We start from the raw sequence: 23,810 nt of genomic DNA, 5'->3' as shown, positions 1-23,810 counted from the left end.
AGGCCGCAACGGAAAAAAAAAAATTGACATGCTCCGGCTATCAATTCCGCACCACATTCCCGGTTCAGCCTGGCCTTGCCGCGACAGATTGGCCGCCCCGTGTGGATGAGATTTTAACAAAATCTCGTCCACATGGCTGGCTAATCCTGGGATTAGGAGCTGTGGGAGGATTTGCCGTATAGAAATTCCACACAGAATTTCTGCTGCAAATCCGTCTCGTGTGAACCCAGCCTTAAGAGTTTGTGAAACATCTCCAAAACCTATTCTCCTATTGGTAACAGCACTAAAATCTAAACTGTGGGGAAAACAAACATATCATCCCTTGTTAGTAGCTTTAAATGTACCAAACCACATGTTGGTTGAATACAGAGATCAAACTTCAGTAAACAAATTAATATAGTGACTTCTTTTCTTATTCAAAAAGTTTCTGTACCGGCTAGGAGTTATGGCACAGCATCACACCAATTTCTTCATAGTTGGCACCAGGGAACACCACATCAAACACCTATGTCACTTTGTTCTTGATAACAAAACCATGCATGGCAGAGTGAGTAAATCAGGCCTGGGGCTTACCGTTACAATCAAATTTTAGAACTATTTGCCAAATTTACACAATTTCAGACGTTTGTAAAAAGAAAAAAAAAAAAAATTAACAATATAAATAACTCAACACATCTAATATAGTAAGTGATTTCTTCAAATTCAACACAAAATGACTAGAGATGAGCGAGCACACTCGCTAACGACAATTGCTCCTTAGCGAGTATCTCCCCTCTCGGGAGAAAAGGTTTGGCTGCCGGCGCGGGTGACAGGTGAGTTGCGGCAGTCAGCAGGGGGGAGCGAGGGGGAGAGAGCGATCTCCCCTCCGTTCCTCCCCGCTCTCCCCCGCAGCTCCCTGCCCGCCGCCGGCAGCCGAATCTTTGCTCCCGAGCGGGCAGGTACTTGCTAAGGGCAATGCTCGATCGAGCAATTGCCCTTAGCGAGTATGCTCGCTTATCACTAAAAAAATGACCCAGTTAATGACTACTAAAGTCTCAGAATTATTCAACCCCCTGAATAGAATCCCTCACAAGAGCGGATATTTGCAAATCAGTTTTTATCTCGAGGACACCTGATGCAATTAATCAAGGGCTTTATTACTTAAATCAGGTGTGCTTGAGAGAAAACAAAAATATTTGGACTGGCTAGGGCTTCGCTGACTGGGACGTTTGTATATTAGAAATGTGGGCACGGCAAGAGAGAGGTCGAGAAAGGATGAACAAACAATGAAAAGGTTAGAAAAAGATAGCGAAGACATTAAATACTTCTAGAGATACAGTTGGAAGCATAGTTCGCAAGTTCGAAGTTAGAAGAAACACTGGCTGCACTACCTGGATGTGGCAGAAAGAGGAAGAGATCCCTGGCTGCAGGTGGAAACGGGCAGGTGGTCAAAAACTTTCGAGTGACTGCAAAAACCTGCAGCAAGATTTGGCAGCTGCAAGCAATAAGGTTTCTATTTGCACAGTCAAGGACCTTTTATATGGGACAACTGTCAGGCACTAATGCACCTGACAGTTGAACTAATTAACTTAATGATCGCTTAGTGAATGAGGCAGAGCGGGTCAGACCACCTGCCTCCATTCGCAGAAAACAGGCAGTCATTCATCTATGCAGTGGAAGACCAACTATGATTTTCGGGTCTGCACGAAAGATCTGATCAGCTTTAATTTAACGATTTATTGACGGTTGGTGTAAACGCATATAGCGAAATAACAAACAATTATCATGTATATCACTTGATCTAACGATTATTTGCAAAAGAACTGTGCCGTGTAAAAAGGCCTTAAGCCATACACTAAACTTTGAAGGTCTTCAAGCCCAAACGTCAAGATGTACAAATCTATTGACCTAAAAGCACAGGAAAGGTCATGTGCAATATGCTCCAAATTATATAGGTAAGAAACAGAAGTGCTGGGATTTTGTTCTGTGGAACGATTAAATAAAACTGGAACTATTCAGGACTATGAATGAGCGGTATGTGTGGAGGCAAAAGAATGAAGCATATGTTGAAAAGAACACCCTGCCTTCCGTGAAGCATTGCGGTGGCTCGGTGATGCACTGGGGCTGCTCTGCATACTCTGGCACTAAAACCTGCATTGTGTGTAGGCAAAAATTGATTCAATCAAGTATCTGGAAATCCTAGGCGAGAATGTCATACCTTCTGTAACGAAGCTGGAGATTGGGTAGACCTACCAACAGGGCAATAATCTAGTACCTCATAGTCCACCAAGGCTTGGTTTAAGAAAAAGTCCTGGAAGATTCTGCAGTGGCCATCACAGTCATCAGACTTGAAGCCCATAGAAGATCTTTGGTGGGACTTGAAGAAGGTGGTTGCAGCATTGAAAGCCAAGAATATTGAGATAGAGGCTATTGTTCATGAGGAATGGGGCTAAGCTTCCTCAGGAACACTGGCAGATGCAAGGTGTCTGGCTATGCATCATGTTCACAGCAGGCCATAACAGCAAAAGGGTGTTCTACTAAATATTAATGATGCTTGTCATGAAGGAATTAAATAATTCGGAGACTGAGACAGTAGTCATTAAAAATGGCATTTTGTGTTGAATTTGAAGAAAACACTTGGATTCTTACTTGTCTTGAGATACTGAAATTGTTAGTTTGTTTTTCGCAAAAGGCTGAAAGTTTGTAAATTTCGCAAATGAGCCTAATTTGCAATGTGTGGGGAGCTGGTGTGGGGTGGTTGAACCATTTTTATAGTAACTGTATATGTGCACATCCACAACAGATACAGATACATTTAGATAAAAAATAAATTAACCCCCCACAGTTCAGGACTAGCTCTGTTCATTCTGCAGGGAATGGGCATTACAGCTCATACTAATTTAAATGGCTGTAGCTCTGGGTATATCAGGAATACCAACATGGTTTTCATGTGATTTTAAAGCTAAGATTCTTGGCATGTCAGTAGCCATTACAGAACTGGAGATACAGCCATTTGATGTGGAGGCGGGAGTACTAAATTTATAACTGTCATTTTTTTAGTCAGTGGGTGCAGAGCAGAGAGTCAGGGAAGGATGAGGGGAGACCAGCAGCAGCAGTGAAGATCTGTGATCCTCCTGTATATCTCTCTGTCCCAGGGGAAGGGGGCATGAATTTGTCACATTATCGCCCCCCAAAAATCAGAAAGCATATTTGCTCTCTGATTATCACATATAGGGTTTTCCCCTCAAAAAAGAGTGTAACTATGAGGATTTGCTAATCTAATTGAGGTCCTGTACCTCTCTTAACGCTGCAGATGCTGCAGTCACTGATGACCACAGAATTTAAAAGTTTAAAAAATAAATAAATAATTCTCACCCCCCCTTACACAAGAGCCCTATCACAGTGGTGACTTAAATTAAAAAGTTTAAATTTTATTTAGACAAATGTTAAAATACAACACCTAGGGGCACAACACACAAGACAAAAACAAAGGTGGAGGACGTGGTGTACGGCTTGTGCAGCCACACCATTCACAGTCGCTACAGGTGAGTATCTATAACGCAATATGTGTGTGAGCGTTATAGCATAAACACCTAAGAGCCAATGCTGGTGAAGAGGAATGGATTAATGAAACCGGACTATTTGATGGTTAGCCGGATGCTTAGATTTGATTTTTTCGGTTCTTCCGGTTACCAATATAAACTCTCACCAGTTTTTGGTATTGTGTAACCTCAGATTCACGTGGGTTCAGTTATAGCTACTGTGTTGAAAAAGTTTCTTCGTAATTATGACTGAAGGGAGTAAAGAGTTTTTGGTTACCATGTTACGATTTTTTGTAACATGAACAGTCAGGATTTGTTAGTCTTAAATACGAGAAATGTCTCCAGAGGCCCTGAAGATGTCAACAGACCTCCTATGAGAGATTTCTTGAGGACATAACAAGAGAATCCCCTCAGTTGATGGGAGTCATAAAAGTTATAGACCCATAGGAGACACAAACTCAGGTCTCAATTTAACTGCTCTGCTCGACGTGTTTCACCACTTGATTGCGTGGATCATCAGGAGCATACAAAACTTTAGGTCTCAGTGGTCTAAGCAATATCAAACAGTCTAAATAGGCTGGATGAAGAAACAAGTGTCCTGATATTTGAAGGGACAACTGTCTCAGCAGGTCGGTCAGGGTTTGGGGTGGGATTTTGTATTCTCCCGATTTTTGCATGAAAATAAATCCAGGTGTGAAACTGAAATTGGTACCGCCCTGAAATGTCCCAAACGACCCTGATTGCAGATCTCTCTCCTACGGTTCAAGACAGAGACTAATAATACCCTCAGGTCTCATGCGATAGCATAAATGAGAAATGAGACCAGATTAACTTCTCAATTGAGGACATATACGAGGTAACGCTGAGTAACACGTCTCTGTCTTAAAGTTGGAGTGAAGGATTAATCAGGTTCTATTGGAAGTTGGAGTGATGGGTTGGTATCTCTAAGATGTCAGATACCATACCTCTGCAATGCACCTCCTCCAGAGGTTTGAACACCCAATCTCTAAGGTGTCAAACACCCTGCTATTACGATGCACCCTCTCCAAAGGGAGGTATGCACACTCACTCCAGTCCTGATTAACAACACCCTGATACAGATCTGCTTCTCCTGCTTAAAGGGGTTGTCCCGCGCCGAAACGGGGTTTTTTTTTTTTCAACCCCCCCCCCCCCCCCGTTTGGCGCGAGACAACCCTGATGCAGGGACGTAAAAAAAAAAACCGCTCAGCGCTTACCTTAATCCCCGCGCTCCGGTGACTTCTATACTTACCGGCTGAAGATGGCCGCCGGGATCCTCTTCCTCCGTGGACCGCAGCTCTTCTGTGCGGTCCATTGCCGATTCCAGCCTCCTGATTGGCTGGAATCGGCAAGTGACGGGGCGGAGCTACACGGAGCCGACATTCTGCACGAGCAGCCCCATTGAAGACAGGAGAAGACCCGGACTGCGCAAGCGCGGCTAATTTGGCCATCGGAGGGCGAAAATTAGTCGGCACCATGGAGACGAGGACGCTAGCAACGGAGCAGGTAAGTAAAAAACTTTTTATAACTTCTGTATGGCTCATAATTAATGCACAATGTACATTACAAAGTGCATTAATATGGCCATACAGAAGTGTATAGACCCACTTGCTGCCGCGGGACAACCCCTTTAAATTCTAAGAGAGAACTAATAGATTTCAAGCTCGTTAGATAAGGAGCTGTCTCTCAATACCCTCCCAGGTTTCTTTTACCCCAAGTGTCAAGATTGACAGAAGAAAGGCAAGATACAAGGTAAAAATAAAAAAGCTGGTGTCCGTAGCTACCATCTGGGCTACGGACACCAGCTTTTTTATTTTTACCTTGTATCTTGCCTTTCTTCTGTCAATTTTGACACTTGGGGTAAAAGAAACCTGGGAGGGTATTGAGAGACAGCTCCTTATCTAATGAGCTAGAAATCTATTAGTTCTCTCTTAGAATTTAAGCAGGAGAAGCAGATCTGTATCAGGGTGTTGTTAATCAGGACTGGAGTGAGTGTGCATACCTCCCTTTGGAGAGGGTGCATCGTAATAGCAGGGTGTTTGACACCTTAGAGATTGGGTGTTCAAACCTCTGGAGGAGGTGCATTGCAGAGGTATGGTATCTGACATCTTAGAGATACCAACCCATCACTCCAACTTCCAATAGAACCTGATTAATCCTTCACTCCAACTTTAAGACAGAGACGTGTTACTCAGCGTTACCTCGTATATGTCCTCAATTGAGAAGTTAATCTGGTCTCATTTCTCATTTATGCTATCGCATGAGACCTGAGGGTATTATTAGTCTCGGTCTTGAACCGTAGGAGAGAGATCTGCAATCAGGGTCGTTTGGGACATTTCAGGGCGGTACCAATTTCAGTTTCACACCTGGATTTATTTTCATGCAAAAATCGGGAGAATACAAAATCCCACCCCAAACCCTGACCGACCTGCTGAGACAGTTGTCCCTTCAAATATCAGGACACTTGTTTCTTCATCCAGCCTATTTAGACTGTTTGATATTGCTTAAACCACTGAGACCTAAAGTTTTGTATGCTCCTGATGATCCACGCAATCAAGTGGTGAAACGCGTCGAGCAGAGCAGTTAAATTGAGACCTGAGTTTGTGTCTCCTATGGGTCTATAACTTTTATGACTCCCATCAACTGAGGGGATTCTCTTGTTATGTCCTCAAGAAATCTCTCATAGGAGGTCTGTTGACATCTTCAGGGCCTCTGGAGACATTTCTCGTATTTAAGACTAACAAATCCTGACTGTTCATGTTACAAAAAATCGTAACATGGTAACCAAAAACTCTTTACTCCCTTCAGTCATAATTACGAAGAAACTTTTTCAACACAGTAGCTATAACTGAACCCACGTGAATCTGAGGTTACACAATACCAAAAACTGGTGAGAGTTTATATTGGTAACCGGAAGAACCGAAAAAATCAAATCTAAGCATCCGGCTAACCATCAAATAGTCCGGTTTCCTTAATCCATTCCTCTTCACCAGCATTGGCTCTTAGGTGTTTATGCTATAACGCTCACACACATATTGCGTTATAGATACTCACCTGTAGCGACAGTGAATGGTGTGGCTGCACAAGCCGTACACCACGTCCTCCACCTTTGTTTTTGTCTTGTGTGTTGTGCCCCTAGGTGTTGTATTTTAACATTTGTCTAAATAAAATTTAAACTTTTTAATTTAAGTCACCACTGTGATAGGGCTCTTTTCAAGTAAAATTGGAGACTTTTGTTCAGACTGCCTCCCCTGTGAAACCCCTTACACAAGGCTTTAAATAGTGAAAAAAATAAAAAGATAAAAAACTACACATAATTGGCATCGTCACATCTATATCAACCCGTACTATAAAATATTAGATTATTTATAGAGCATGGAAAATTTCATTTAAAAAATCCAAGATAACAGTTTCTGATCATTTCACTTCCCCTAAACAGAAATGAGGAAAAAAATAATTTAAAAAAATCGTATGTACATGAATATAGTACCAATAAAAACTACATGTTGTCCCGCAAATAACAGACTTGATACAGCTCTGCACACTGAAAAATAAAAATGCTGGAATGTGGTGCCACACAAAAAGTATTTTTGAAAAAAAAGTGTTTATATTGCACAAATGTGATAAAACCTAATAAAAACCCTATAAATCTGAAGTTGTCATAATCGTAATGACCTACATAGAGTAAAAGGTAACATCTTATTCATACCACACTGTGAATGCCACAAAAATAAATAGCAAAGTACAGTGGTTAAATTGCTTTTTTTCTAATACCCCCAGCAAAAAATAAATGTAAAAAAACAAAATCCAACTGTACTTACCATCAGCATCTTCATCTGAGCAGAGTTCGTCATCAGAGCAAATGCTGAGTACATTGACAAGCATCTCGGTCACTGGGGAAAAAATAGACAAGGATTCCTTATTATGGACACTTGACCAAATACATTCATGGACACAGGTGCAGAAGAAAAGCAGATTTTGATGCAATTTTTTTAAGCCAAAGCCAGGAGCGGATTCACGAGGAATGGGAAATAGAAAGGAAAGACTTGTATTTCTCCTTCCTGATGGATCTACTTCTGGATTTTGCTAAACAAAAAAACACACAAAATGCAATGGTATTTTTCCAGATACACAGAACTACGCCAAACTTCAGACTCCTCTATTTTTCCTCAATCCAACTTCTTTATAATTGGCTCATGTGTAATAATTAGTAATAACAAAATGAACTGCAGTAAAATGGTAATACAAGACTTAATTTATTAAAGGGATTGTTCAAGATATTTTTTTTAAACACTGTTTACCATGGCAGAAAATAATAAGCCAACTCATACTCACCTCTTCGGGGTCCCTGCACCTCCTGTGCCACAGCTCTATCCTCTGTACAGGGTCTGTGTTCCCAGGCTGCTGCAGCCAATCACAGACCTCAGTGCTGGAGTACAGAGGATAGAGCTGTAGCACAGGAGATGCAGGGACCCAGGAGAGGCGAGTATGAGCTTGTTTATTATTTTTTGTCATAAGAAACCCTTTAAAAGAGAAAAAAAGACGGCCCTTTAATATCTAATATTTGACATGTGTATTTTGAAGCCAGAGTTAGACTTATTACATGTCTTTTGGTTCCGACTCCAGAGCGCCATAAATAATGCAGGGATAATCCCAGTGTTGAAATACAGAGAAAATAGAAAAATCTATTATCGTAAAGTGGTTGTACAAGGAGTAAAAGTTGTTCCCCATGCACAGGATGGGGGATAATGTTCAGAGCGGTGGGGGATGACCGCTGGAATCCTCAACAATCTTAAGAAACGGGGTTCTGAAGGTCCTTGCATGAATGCAGCAGCGGTTGAGTATTCAATGGAAATACCATGGATGGCAGTGTTCAAGAGCTTGGTTGTGGCATTACCAACAGCCCTACTGAAATTAATGGAGCGGTGGTGCAGATGATCTACCGCTGCTCCATTCATGAGGGAACCTCTGAGACTCCTGGTGGGGGTGCCCGCAGTGCTGTGGATAGAGGATTCCTTTTAATCAGTCAAACTATAATGTGACTCATGGGATACTAAGCAAAATAACACACACAGAGTTTACATGCCCGGGTTTCCTCATTAAACTCAATAAAACGTCACTTTGATTATAACAACACACTTCTAGTGAAATTAAAAAAAACACAAAAATGTCTCCCCAGTATATCAAATATTCCTAAAAGAGTACATCTATATTGGACTTAAAGGTTCGACAGTCATATGCTCTCTGTCTATTAAAGCTTTTTGTACCTTTTAATTCTAGCACAACACCTTTAATGCATTAAGGACCAAGCACAGTAAATTTACAGCCCTTGGTCCTAGGCATTAATCCCGGCCGATTGTTAAAAAAAATATGGCGCAGGATTAAAGCTCCTGCAATTTAGTAGGTGCAGGTCAAGTCCTCGGCTGCTAGGCTACATAGCGCTATGTAGGTAACAGAGAAAGAGGGAGTGTCCCTTCCGCTACTCAACCCAGTGATCATGTGCCTGCCGGGTGCCCCCTGCCACTGCAGCACTGCATGCTCCAGCTCTGACAGTGATTATTTCACAACAGGGGGATGTTTGTTCCTATAATATACGCCCTGTAGTCCGAAACTATACAAATTATATAGCAAAACATCTAAAAAGGGGAATCCATTCCTGTGCTTTATTTTAAAATATACCAATTCTAAAAATAAACTATAAATAAAAAAAAAAAATATTGAAAAGATAGCTGTATAGGTCGCAGGAAAAAAATGCAGCAAAAATAAATTTTGGTAGCTGAAGAAAAATAAGAAAATACAGCCGTAAAACCACCACATGAATAAAATTCCTAAAACGTGTCTGGTTCTTTAGGACCGAAACACCCTGGTCCTTAAGGGGTTAAGCTGGAAAACCATTTACTGTTATTCTTGAATATTTCCTGATAAGTATTACGGAAAAGTGACCTCGATCTGTAAACATACCCTTTTCTCCAACAAATGGTAAGGACCAAGTGAAGACATCCATGAAATTTGGAAGCCAGTAAGGATGAGGAGAACAGTTGAACTGTCTGATATTCATGACGTTGTTCTCATACTTCAATACTGCAGCTGCAACACAAACAGAATCATCATTCTGGTATGCGGGATATACGAACTGGTCATTATCCACCACCTGCGCTCCTCCAGTGGTAGCAGGAGTAAACCGGAGGACCAATCTTCTGCTAAAAACGGACACGGCATGCTAATAGACCAGTAGAGCCCGTCGTCGAATCTCAACAGATGGAATGTGAAAATTCAAAATGAGCCTTGCTGAAAACTGCGACAGTGCAAAATTATAGAATATAATGGCCTGTTGGCCCTCAACTGGACTGAAACTTTATTGGGATGACATTTTAAATAGACTCTAAATGCTTACTTGGCCACACTAACCGCTCCTCTACGAGCTTGCGTGAAAGATCCACAAAACAAGTTGCCCGTGTATACATGTGCGTCCACAAATGAAATAAAACGATTTGATTTGCAGATTTTTTGGTCCAGATGAAAACAAACAAACAAATAAAACGCTACATGCTCCATTTCAGTGCGGATCCCGCACGGACGGCTTCCATTGAAGTTAATGGAAGCCATCCAATCTGTGGCCTATCCGCAATAAAATTGTGGTCAGGCTGAGGATTCCACAGGAAAGCAGGATTTAAAAAAAAAAAAAAAAAAAGAAAACAAAAACTCTACTGCGCATGTGCGGTGGCTGGCCCTTCTGCACACATCTGCAGCAGAGAAAAAAAGACGACCTGGACAGGTAAGTAGGGTGCTTGGCCGCGGGTAGGGTCGGACTCTGCTGGGGCATGCGGAATCTAACCCACCCATGGACATGAGCCCTTAGTTGCAGCGGGCATCAATTCTTCACACAAAGGCCCGAAGCAATTCCATCTCAAACTCATGTTTGGTGAATCCAAGCAAAGCATAAAAGCCTATTAAGTGTCTGGGCTTCCCAACCAACTTAATGTTAATCTGATGGCTTACCTTTATTATTGTACACATCTAGGTAATTTGGTGCTGAAAATATTGTGATTAAGGAGGGGAAGCCGGTTGTTTGGCTTTTTCTATACATACGATACCTGCAAATAAAAAAAGAGGAAATATGTTATAATTATTACATGTTCTTCAAGGACAGGAGGATTGGAACAAGTTTTTTTCGATTGGTAGTCTGACCTAAGTTTTTGAAGGAGGAAAATGTGCTGCTTGATATGAAGGCGAGTTACAGAACTCTTACTGTGAACATCAAACTAGAACAACAGAACAAATATGTGATGTATATATGAAGTGTAAGAACTACGGAGGGTTGATAAGTCAGCATTACAAACCAATGTCAGTCTAAAGCCTCATACACACGGCGTCACCATGTGCATAGCGTTTTATGGAGGCACACGGAACCCCCGAAGTTCTCCGTGATCAGACAGCAGTGCACAGGTAGACAATTGATGTAGGCATCCTGGATGGCCGAAAACAGGGCTCGAAACCAGTTGAGGGGAGGCAGAGAAGAAAAACTGCAAGTAATCTACCCCCTGCCTCAGGACGGAATTTGTCTCTGAAAACGGAAGGTTTCCTTTAAGATAAGACTATTAGAAGTTCAAATATATTGCAAGTCTACTGTTCCCTTCCCTTCTTCTCCATGTAATATTACTCATCTATTATCTGCAACCTTTGGCCCCTGACAAATGTCACTACGCACTCACAGAGATTGCGAAGCATCTTCTAACTAGCAGCGGTGCGCATGGCAAGCGCTGAGCATCCACATATACAATCAGCAGCAATTAAGAGTTTTATTGAAACCCAACAGTCTCATTAATACAATAATTACCTTTAGCAATCACATCTCATGTTTTATACAGTAAATTAAGATTTCTAAAAAAAATGTAATAAGTTACCCGGCATCCTGGGCTTCATGAGCTCGAAGTATAGATAACAGGTTATTGTGCTGAAGGAATTCACAGACAGCTGGGTAGCTGTGGAGGGAAGACAACAATGTTCATTAGAAGCGCTCCATTCATGGAACTACTTGGTGCTTTATTACCCTCCCCAATATACATGATGAGGCTTGTATGAGCATCCACAGATTAGACCCCTAACAGCTCATTGGCCGGGCACTTTGAGCAATTATGGATACATGGCGATTTAATAGCTCTAATGCTTTTATTCACTGAGCTACCAAAATAGTTTTGCATCAATTTATATGTGATTTATAGCGCTGCTTTTATTCCATTTTGTAGTAATGGGGATTTTATTCTATTAGGATTAAACGGAGATCGGATCCACAAAGTACATTGTTAGCATTTAACTTAAAATGGGTAAATTCAAACTTCGTTTATTGTGTTTTGGTTGAGTTTGTGATTAAAGCTAAATGTCAATATCTTAATATAAAGCGATTTTCCCATTATGGTTTGAACAGTTGTCCGCTAAGCTTCGGTCATACGGATTTCCATGACAAAGTATTGCCTATGGTCACTGTGCAAAAGACATAAAGAGCAACAGATGACAGAAAAAGCAGTGTTTTTTGAGTGTAACGTAGCAGAAGCTTGTAGAGCCAGTTTGTAGCTCACATTTTGAACTTTAACACATAGCATATGGATCAAACGTGAGGAGTTTGGTAAAAATCTAACATTCTGTAGCTGATCAGAGTAATGCGTGTTGGTAACGGCCAGCTTACAGGCACAGACCATTGTTATAATGCAAAACTGCAACTGCAGCGTTAAATGACAAAATGATCAAGTATTACATCACGTGATGGAACTTTGTTCTAGGTCATATAGTATTTGTAATGATGTGAATATTCATCTCATCTTCATTTAATAGAATGGTACAGTTGGAAGGGACCTCCAGGGTCATTGGATCCAACCCCCTGCTCAGTGCAGGATCAGTAAATCATCCCAGACAGATGTCTGTCCAGCCTTTGTTTTCAAGACTTCCATTAAAGGAGAACTCACCACCTCCTGTGGTAACCAGTTCCACTTATTGATCACCCTCAGGGCTTATTCACACGAGCGTATATCGGACGCTGTTTTCACGGTCAGCCGATATACACTACCGTTCAAAAGTTTGGGGTCACTTTGAAATGTCCTTATTTTTGAAGGAAAAGCACTGTACTTTTCAAGGAAGATAACTTTAAACTAGTCCTAACTTTAAACAAATGCACTCTATACATTGCTAATGTGGTAAATGACTATTCTAGCTGCAAATGTCTGGTTTTTTGTGCAATATCTACAAAGGTGAATAGAGGCCCATTTCCAGCAACTATCACTCCAGTGTTCTAATGGTACAATGTGTTTGCTCATTGGCTCAGAAGGCTAATTGATGATTAGAAAACCCTTGTGCAATCATGTTCACACATCTGAAAACAGTCTAGCTCGTTACAGAAGCTACAAAACTGACCTTCCTGTGAGCAGATTGAGTTTCTGGAGCATCACATTTGTGGGGTCAATTAAACGCTCAAAATGGCCAGAAAAAGAGAACTTTCATCTGAAACTCGACAGTCTATTCTTGTTCTTAGAAATGAAGGCTATTCCATGCGAGAAATTGCTAAGAAATTGAAGATTTCCTACAACGGTGTGTACTACTCCCTTCAGAGGACAGCACAAACAGGCTCTAACCAGAGTAGAAAAAGAAGTGGGAGGCCGCGTTGCACAACTAAGCAAGAAGATAAGCACATTAGAGTCTCTAGTTTGAGAAACAGACGCCTCACAGGTACCCAACTGGCATCTTCATTAAATAGTACCCGCAAAACACCAGTGTCAACATCTACAGTGAAGAGGCGGCTGCGGGATTTTGGGCTTCAGGGCAGAGTGGCAAAGAAAAAGCCATATCTGAGACTGGCCAATAAAAGAAAAAGATTAAGATGGGCAAAAGAACACAGACATTGGACAGAGGAAGACTGGAAAAAAGTGTTGTGGACGGATGAATCCAAGTTTGAGGTGTTTGGATCACAAAGAAGAACGTTTGAGAGACGCAGAACAAATGAAAAGATGCTGGAAGAATGCCTGACGCCATCTGTTAAGCATGGTGGAGGTAATGTGATGGTCTGGGGTTGCTTTGGTGCTGGTAAGGTGGGAGATTTGTACAGGGTAAAAGGGATTCTGAATAAGGAAGGCTATCACTCCATTTTGCAACGCCATGCCATACCCAGTGGACAGCGCTTGATTGGAACCAATTTCATCCTACAACAGGACAATGACCCTAAACACACCTCCAAATTGTGCAAGAACTATTTACAGCAGAAGCAGGCAGCTGGTATTCTATCGGTAATGGAGTGGCCAGTGCAGTCACCAGATCTGAACCCCATTGAGCTGTTGTGGGAGCAGCTTGACCGTATGGTACGCCAGAAGTGCCCATCCAACCAATCCAACTTGTGGGAGATGCTTCTAGAAGCGTGGGGTGCAATTTCTCAAGCTTACCTCAACAAATTAACAGCTAGAATGTCAAAGGTGTGCAATGCTGTAATTGCTGCAAAAGGAGGATTCTTTGACGAAAGCAAAGTTTGATGTAAAAACAATGTTATTTCAAATACAAATCATTATTTCTAACCTTGTCAATGTCTTGACTGTATTTTCTATTCATTTCACAACGCATGGTGGTGAATAAGTGTGACTTTTCATGGAAAACACAAAATTGTTTGGGTGACCCCAAACTTTTGAACGGTAGTGTACGCTACCATCTGATGCATTGGATTCCAATGCATCAGATCACACAGGAGTATTTCCGCGACGTAAAAGCGCCCGGCTGGTCAATATAGTGCTGGGCACTTTTACCCCCGGCAGCAGAGATAGTCCTGGAACTATCTTTCTGCCTGGAATATATCGGCCACTGCATAGACTCCTATTGGAGCCAATGACAGCGGATAGAGAAGGGAGGTGGGAGAGAGTTTAGCAGTGCGACTGCTACACTCCCTCTCCCTTCTCTCCTCCCCTCCGGCTCTTTGCAATGGGAGGGGGCGGGGCAGAGCTAAGCGTTGCCCCACTCCTTCCATTGCTGACTACGGACAAGGGACGGGGAGGGGAAGTAAGCTTAGCTCTGCCCGCCCTCCCTTTGCAAACAGCCAGAGGGGGAGAGAGGAGGTGAGCCAGCGAGGGGGGGGGGGGGGGGGGGGGGGGAGGGGAAGACAGCTTAGCAGAGCTAAGCTGTCTCTCCCAATCTAACAACATCGCGGCTCAGCATGTATGTGCCGGGCCCTTGCCGTCTGGATGGGTGCACAAACGTTAGACTTCTGCGCCCATTCACGCGTTTTTACGGCGCCGGTGGGCGCACGTAAAACCGTCCACGGCCGTGTGAAAGAACCCTCATTGTCAGAAAGGTTTTTCTAATATCTAATCTGTATCTCCTCCCTTTCAGTGTTATCCCATTGCTTCTAGTATTTCCTTGTGCAAATGAGAATAGGGCTGATTCCTCTGCACTGTGACAGCCCTTCAGATATTTGTAGACTGCTATTAGGTCTTCATTGAGAACTGCATATCCCAAACCAAATATGCAGATAGCGATTTAGATATTGCATTTTTTTGCTAGAGGGCAGTGCTGACTAAAGGCCTATTTACACACAAAGATAATCTTTCCAATGATTGAAAGTTTTAGTGATCTTTTTGCATAAAATGTCAATGGACACTAATCTTCATTTGCATGTAAATGGGCCTCCAGGAGCTGTTTGCAGAGCCCAGCATGTGACTAATTACACGCCCTGCTGTGCAAACAGCTGCACTGTTCTCGTCGGGGCTGCCTGCAGAATACAATGTAATCTCCTGGCACATGCAAAGAATACAGCATGTGGTCTGTTAAGAGATACTTTATCTCTCTGCGGCTGAACGATGGATTTGAAGTTCAGACAAAAAGTGCATGATAGCAGTGTTTACACGTAACGATTATCGCTCATTGGAACGAATTTTGAGCGATAATCATTACATGTAAATGGGCCTTAATACTTCCAGTACGTGCCAATCAAATTATACTCTTGTCTTTTGCAGTTGTTTAGAAATGTATCTCTATTCACTGAACTGTGGTTAACGGTGGATGTACCCATAATCGCCATAAACGTGGAAACACAGATATAGACATCATCATCCCCCTCAGAGTATTATCACTGGTGGAAACACATGGTCACATGGAGAGATGTATTGTCAAACCTTTTATTGGCTGATCGCTACCCTGTTTATTTGGGAAAATGATCAAGTACATAAGCATTCTAATGAATACTTGTTCACGATCACCGGCCCATGTAATAGGACTGTAACTGTCAAATGGCCTCATTATGGACAGCCTAGACTCAAATTGGTACCACATTTTTGGCAGCTCTAAACACAAATGCTAGCTGCACGACCTAAAAAAAAAAAAAGTAATACTCACTTAGCAGGTGCTGTCTGGGTTCCCGCCGCTGCTCTCTGGACTCCAGGCAGGCTGCTGGGCACTTGTCAGCGCTGATAGACAATCTATTGCTGGTGACTAAAATCCCCACCTCCAGCAAGAGATTGCTGTGATTGGTTCAGGAGCCCCGACTCAGTCAATCAGAGCCAGCACTCGATGCACCAATTACAGCCATTCATTTGAATGACATCATTGAATGGCTGTGATTGGCTGAGTTGACGCTTCTGAACCAATCAGAGCCGACACTCAATGAACCAATCAGGGCAATCTCTTGCTGGAGGTGGGGATTTCAATCCCCACAACCAGCAACAGATGGTCCATCAGTGCTGACAAGTGACTGGCAGCCTGCCTGGCACACGGAAGAACAGCTGTGCAGAAAATGCAGCCAAGATACACGCCAGCACTGCTGAAACAGCAGTAAAAGCAGCGGTTACAAAACGTTTCTGCTAACGCCTGTGTGAGGGAGGTACTTTGTGCACTTTCCTTCGGCTTGTAATAGCGCCATCACCCTGTCTGACATGATTTAGTATTTCCTTTATTTTGAGGCTTCCAATAGTCTCTTAACTAATTAAACTTTGTTGGTTACAGGCCCTTTTGCATTAATTTTGCTTTAAAAGCTGTACAAAACATTCTCTATTGGGTTGATATCCAGGCTACTGCACAGCCTTGTAAGCACCTCAAGTCCAGATTCATTAAACACTTGCATTAAACTTTTTGCTGTGCGGCAAGCAGCCCCATTCTGCCTAAAAATGCAGTCCAGTCCAGAAACCACTCCCTGAGCCTATTAAACAGGTGATTCTCAAGCACATTCCGTTATTGGAACTGATCCATCCTTCCTTTTATTGTGTGCAGATGACCTGGACCCTTTACAGAGAGAACACCCCAGACCATCAGTTTATCCGGATGTTTAACCCTATGGACAACACAGTCCTTCAAGAATCCTTCTCCTAGCTTCCTCCTTTCATACAAGCAACGGTTATCCATTGTTTCAATCGTTGACTCTTCAGAGGAGCACGTTTTTTCTTAATCTTCAGAACTCTTAATTCTTAACCTGTTTAGCCCAAGTGAGGCACAAACATTTACCTGGATCTATAAGCTTGGTAGCCAGCATCTCACAGCCTCCTCCTCACAGTCCTACAAGCTTAACTTGACACCACTTTGTTCCATTTGCAGCTTCAAAGATTTGGAGCATGCCTTCCGGTTGTTCCGGCACAGTTTCAAAAGTAATCAGTCATCCCTAGGGCTGGTGATTCATTTATTTCCACATCTACTTTCTTTTCACCGACAAGTCCTGACCCAAATCTAGTCGCTTTTTTAAAATTTGGGAACACCACTGATTGAAATGGGGTAGGAAATGATTTGTAAATCAAACTAGGTCATTGACGTATTCTGCAATAACACTTCAATTTTACCCCATTTACAAATTGCAATATAAGCACTTTCTGAGCATTTTTGCAAGACCTCCGATGAGCCACAATACAAAGAGACAAACCCTGATCATATGCAGCAGCGTTTTACTACAAACATTCCGTGGACTGATCATACAGGAAGTAACAACGCTGCCGCGGCACCAGTGACGACGCTGCCGCGGCACCAGTGACGACGCTGCCGCGGCACCAGTGACGACGCTGCCGCGGCACCAGTGACGACGCTGCCGCGGCACCAGTGACGACGCTGCCGCGGCACCAGTGACGACGCTGCCGCGGCACCAGTGACGACGCTGCCGCGGCACCAGTGACGACGCTGCCGCGGCACCAGTGACGACGCTGCCGCGGCACCAGTGACGACGCTGCCGCGGCACCAGTGACGACGCTGCCGCGGCACCAGTGACGACGCTGCCGCGGCACCAGTATCGTTGCAACCAATAACATAATTTTATAACAAAAGTACAACAAAAAAGTACATTTATCAAAACTGTCTACTAGAAGAAAAAAAAACAAAAACAGTCTTTGCTTCTTCTTGAAAGTACATCAGTCCAACGCATCATCTCAGGCGGGGATCTGTCCAACTACCGGGCGTCAGTTGCTAACCCAGTTTTTCTCGATTCTGGTTGGTGAGTAGATCAATTCACTCAAACACAAAATATATTTGTTAAGTGACTCAGCTAGGAAAATTTTGCATATCAGGTTAAACCCTGAGAGAAGAAAAGTGTTTTCTTCAAAGCAAATAAGCAAATTAGGAGAGACATCTTCTTTCGTAAGTGCTGGGAACAAAGGGAAACCAAAGAGTGCATTTTCTCTGATCAAAAGAAAAAGGTTTCCAGAAAAGTTAAAGCGAATCTCTACCAGTACAGTCACAGCCGGCGCTGACCTCATTATATTGTATGCACAAAACATTTATCCAATTGCATTTAGGTTAACACACTGGAACATTAGATGCTGCCATGGTAACAGCTGCTTTACATAGGTGGCAAACAATTACCCAAGTGCCGGTTGTATTTTGTTTTTGTAAAACATATACAAAAAACAATAAGCCGACCCCTCTCCAGAATATTAGCAACACTGTAACACCTCCGATGCACCTAAAACCTATTGGACATTTCAGAGGTCACGAATGGGCATTACATCTATATACGCCTCATTGCATAGACAAGCAATAAAATGGTCACTATCATTCCGGTAGACTAAGGAGGTCTTAGGAACTAGATAACCACTTATCTAGCTAACTATCTATGACAGACGTGCCTCCTGTTTTTGGCAGCTGACACCCGCCTGCAATGGCAGCTATTGGAGCTAGTTCTGGCTACTGCCATTACCTGTTTCGATACTGGTGTGAAACTTGACAACATATCTAAGCAGCAAGCTGGAGGGGGGGGACGACACATTCGGCGCCCCCCCCCCCCCCCCAACTGCTCCCCCGCATCACTTGCAGGGTGTGATGTGTTCACATGTATTGCAGTCTGTTGAGTTCTGCCTATGGCAGGCTTAATAAACGATCCTTAAGAATTCAATATACTGCAATACTGAAGTATTGCACGGTATTGTAGAAGCATTCAGACTATTGCAAGCTTAAGCCCCCTACGGGGACTGAAAAGAAAAATACAAAACTCAGAAAAATAGGTTACATTTTTAAAAATACTAACGTTTTCCCATTTCTCATATAAAATAAATATAATTGGTATGGCAGCATCTGTAAAACGAATGCCATAACTGCATTTTTTGGGCATACAATGTCCTAAAAAAAGTAATCAAAAAGTCATATGTACCCCAAATAGGGAGAGGGATGGGGAGAAAAAAACAAAAAAAACTCGACACCTGGTGGGTGAATTGCAGAAATGCTCGGGTCTCCTATTGACATAAATGGGGTTCGTTACTCGAAGAGCTCTCGAATATTACGAAAAGCTTGACTCGAATAACGAGCACCCGAGCACTTTGGTGCTCGCTCATCTCTAGTTCTTACCTCTCCACGGGTCTCCTCCATCGTGGCCGGATCTTCTTTCTTCAGCACGGCGGATGCGTAGTGCCTGTTTTTTTTTAAATCTCCTGCTTTTCCGCGGGCCATGGCGGGGACGTAGGAAAATAGATGGGATCCGTAGGAAAATAGAGCATGCTGCGATTTTATTTCGTCATGGAGCGGCCGCAAATAAAGTCCACTGGTGTGGGTGGAGAGAGGAATCTCCACACATATCAATGGGCACGTTGAGCAGCGGATGTCCCGCGCCTGCTGACAAGCGCAGAATCCGCTGCTCAATTTGCCCCGTGTGCATGAGGCCTTAAGAGCCCTTAAACTATACTGCCCTGCATTTGAAAGTGGTAAAAGATCGAAAAATATGGAAATGATGATCTTTATAGAAAACGTGACATTGTGAAGTCATCAAACTGGGGAACTTAACATATGATGATGAGGAATAACAGCGAGCCAGCTGAAATCACGGGATAAAAAGAGGAAATGGAAGCCCATGGCTGAGATTAGGCGATGAGGTCAGAGAGGGTACCATGTGCTCTCAGTGCAGGCACAGGAGAGCCTTGGGAGCAATACTGGAAACCTCTTGATCTAGCAGAGAACTCGTGAGAACGCTATTAAAATGATGTGCATATAGATTCAGCAAAGAGCGGGGCATCAGTATAGTCTGTGATCACGACACTAAGGCTGGGGTCACATTGGCATAAGCGCATTTATGCATGCATTTGTGCAATTAGTGTTACATATTTGCCCACGCATGTTCCTGCTTTGCTGTATTTTTTTTGCGAGCGAAAATCGTGTGCATTTGCTCATGCAAAAAGACACACAACCGTGATCCCATTCATTGAAATGGGCAATTAGTGTAATTTACTTCAATGTAAAAAGCAGATTACCTTTGCAGGTTGTTTTTACAGTACAGCATGTACCGTATTGTTTGCTCTATACGACACCCCCCCCCCTTCCCCAATTGAAAAAGTCAGTGTGTCCTATAGAGCCGAAATTTGGATGCCGTCGGCCAGGTGCACTCCGTAGCAGGGGAGGAGAACTGCTCGTACATACAGCCGATTGGTGGAGGTGGGGAAGCAGCTGTAGTTCCTGTTGGCGCTCACCAATCAGCTGTACGTACAGGCGGCTCTCCTTCTCTGCTATGGAGCGGACCTGGCCGGCAGCTGTGGGATAAGGACATGTGATCCTTATCACACTGTTGCCGCCCAGGTGCAAATTTCGGCATGTTTGCTCTAATGTCCCTAGAAATTTGCTATCGGTTGTCTAATTTATGTTCTCTAGCATAAGGTGGGTAGTTCACTTTTCGGAACCATCATAATTGTCTGCGTTACACAGTTCCAATTGGAATCAATGATCTGCCCATGTAATACATGAACATACTGGGTCCTTATTATACAAGATCTTCATTTCAAGGCGGTACTACTGCTCCTTATTCCTCCTGTAATACCCCCCTCACTGCCTGGTCTGGGGAGCTCAAAATATATTTTTTTCCCCTCATTTCCTCCTTAAAAACCTAGGTGCGCCAAAGGCCTCATGCCCACGGCAGGGTCGGATTCAGACTGCAAAATCAGACCCGATGCCCCGGCAGTGACCCCCACTCACCTGTCTGGATTCCGCAGCAGAATTCTTCCTTCTTCATCTTATATGTTGCAGAGTAAAATGTGGAATATATAACTAACTCTATACTGAACGCTTCAAAGAGAAGTAACTTTATCCATGTTGCAGGCAATTCTATACAATATATTGCGTCAGTCTGTCTGTGTATATACGTAATTTTATATATTATATATATATATATATATATATATATATATATATATATATATATATATATATATATATATATATATACACACACATATACACACACACACACACACACACACACACACACATATATATATATATATATATATATATACACATACACACACACTTACACAATGCATATAAAAAGTCTACACACTCCTGTTAAAATGTCAGGTTTTTGTCATATTAAAAAATCCGACAAAGAGGAATCACTCCAGATTTATTCCCACCCTCAATGTGACCCGCTATCTGCACAATTCCATTGGAAGACAAACTGAAATCTTTTATGGCGGAAAAATCTAAAAAGAAAACAAAAAAAAAAGTGGTTCTATAAATATGCACACCCTAAACCTAATACTTTGTTGATGTTTCCATTGACGTTATGACAGCATTCAGGCTTTTTTGGGTAGGTGCCTATCAGCATGCCATATCTGGACTTGGTAATCTTTGCCCGCTCTTCCTTGCAAAAGCGTTCCAAATCTGTCAGACTGCAAGGGCATCTCATGCGTAGCGCCCTCTTCAGGTTAACTCACAGATGGAATTCAGGTCTGGGCTCTGGCTGGGCCATTCCAAAACTTTGATCATCTTCTGGCAGAGCCATTCGTTTGTTGATTTGGAGCTCGGCTTTGGGTCATTGTGAAAGGTGAAATTCTTCTTCATCTTCAACTTTTTAGCAGAGGCCTGGAGGTTTTGTATCAAAATGGACTGATATTTGGAACTGTTCCTATTTTCCCCCACCTTGACTGAAGCCCCAGTTCCAACAGCAGAAAAACTGTCCAAAAGCCTAATGCTGCCCCCACCATCTTCACTGCAGATTGGTGGTCTTCTGGTGATGCGCAGTGTTGGCTTTACGACAAACATACCTTTTGGAATTATTGCAAAAAAGTCCAACCTTGGTCTCATCCGACCGTAACATGTTCTCCACATACTTCTGGCAGACTTGATGTAGGTTTTGGCAAAATATAGCCGGGCTTGAATGTTTATTTGTTAGAAAAGGCTTCCGTCTTACCACCCTACCCCACAGCCCAGACATATGGTGAACATGGAACATGGTTGTCACATGTACTACACAACCAGTGCTTGACATAAATTCCTGCAGCTCCTGTAATGCTTTTGTAGCCTCTTGGAAGGCTCCCGGACCAATTTTCTTCTGGTCTTTACATAAATTCTTCAGGGATTTCCAATTCTTTTGTGTTACTTTTGTGCCAAATTTAATACACTCCTTGATGACCGTCTCCACTATGTTCCATAGTACATGCAATGCCTTGCAAATTGTTTGGTCCCCTTCTCATGGCTGATACCTTTCAATAGTCAGATCCCTTTGATGTGCTGTAAGCTCTTTACGGACTATGGCTTTTGCTGAAAACCGTAACTTGGAAAATGTCAGGAAAATCCTACTAGAACAACTAAACTTTATATGGGGTAAATCAGAATCCCTGTAAATAACGGCAGCGGTGTGCTGACTACCATTTATCATGAGCTTAAATATGATTGGCTAACTCAACACAAACACATCCCCAAATATAAGAGGGTGTTAACATTTATGCAACCACATTATTTTAGTTTTGTTATTTTTATGTTTTCCACCCTAAAGGCCGCCTGCAGATGGGTGAAAATTTCCCGCAGAATTTCCGCCCCTGGAAGCTGCCATAGGATTGCGTTAGAAAACGCAATCCTATGCAGACGGCCGCGATTTGTATGCGCGAAATATCGAGCGGAAAACAAATCACTGCATTCTCTATTTCTGTGCGGGGCTCGCAATGTCACTCCTTGGGCGCTGGCTCGGCTCTGCGCATGCGCCGGCTGCCGGAACATTACACAGCCAGAGCCGCGGGAGAGGTGAGTGCCGCACTGGTCCCTGCAGGGGCTCAGGTCGGGTCCCGTTGTGAGAATTCTTACAGCGGGATCTGGCCCGGCCGTCTGCAGATGGCCAAAAGAGTTCAGTTTGTTTTTCCATGGAATTGTACAGAAAATGGGTCACATTGAAGGTGGAAATAAATTTGAAATTATTCAACTTTGCCAGATTTAACATGACAAAAACCGGGCATCTTAACAGCTTTGTGTAGATTATATATCTAATATCCAGCACAAGACAAATGGTTAAAGTGCCGAGATCGTCTCTAGAGGAAAAGTTGTAATAAAGAACAACAAGATTCTCCAGCAGTGACAATGATAAACTGGCCAATCAAAGTTAATTATGCAACAACCACAAACCCAGTAAACAATCTGAATGTTTGGTGCCCCTGAGTAACTTTTCCTGCTTATTAATTCCTTGTTCTTATGGGCAGTAAGTGTTCACAATGGGCAGATTTTTAGAGTAAATTTAAAATGTAGAACGTTAAATGGGTTGTCCCATAAAAAACAGACCCGAGAGTTGGATATGCCATCCCATCATGACTTAAGGGGGTTTGACCCATTGAACACTTTCCAATCATGAGAACAAAGGCAACAGGTTAATTTGTGTTCTTACTTGTAAAATGGTATGCCTGGACACCTACAGAGCAGGACAACTGCAACACAACCCCATTCTAGTGAATGTAGCTGTGTATAGATCCCTGCACAGTGGGGGGCCTGGAGCAATGTTGTGCATGGAAAAACCTGTCAAGGAGCTACTCTCAACCAATGTTGCTGCTCCTTCATTCTGAGTATTGTGAAGGATCCAGCATCCAGATAAAG

General features: G+C 42.8%; 1 protein-coding gene across 4 annotated transcripts in view; it reads right to left on the bottom strand.

Annotated features, from left to right (window-relative positions):
- PPP3CA (protein phosphatase 3 catalytic subunit alpha) overlaps positions 1-23,810 on the bottom strand; it is a 206,940-nt gene that overhangs the window by 25,969 nt on the left and 157,161 nt on the right. For all 4 annotated transcript variants that reach the window (XM_066573972.1, XM_066573973.1, XM_066573974.1 and 1 more), the window contains exons 7-10: positions 11,444-11,521; positions 10,539-10,633; positions 9,501-9,626; positions 7,361-7,432 (exon numbers count right to left, since the gene is read on the bottom strand). In XM_066573972.1, the coding sequence (XP_066430069.1) occupies positions 7,361-7,432; positions 9,501-9,626; positions 10,539-10,633; positions 11,444-11,521 (371 nt within the window). The remainder of the gene's footprint in view (positions 1-7,360; positions 7,433-9,500; positions 9,627-10,538; positions 10,634-11,443; positions 11,522-23,810) is intronic.

This window comes from Eleutherodactylus coqui, chromosome 7 (assembly GCF_035609145.1).
Source record: "Eleutherodactylus coqui strain aEleCoq1 chromosome 7, aEleCoq1.hap1, whole genome shotgun sequence".
NCBI classification, from domain to species: Eukaryota; Metazoa; Chordata; class Amphibia; order Anura; family Eleutherodactylidae; genus Eleutherodactylus; species Eleutherodactylus coqui.
Note: the sequence above shows the minus strand (reverse complement) of the source record. Positions and strands in the feature narration are given on the sequence as shown.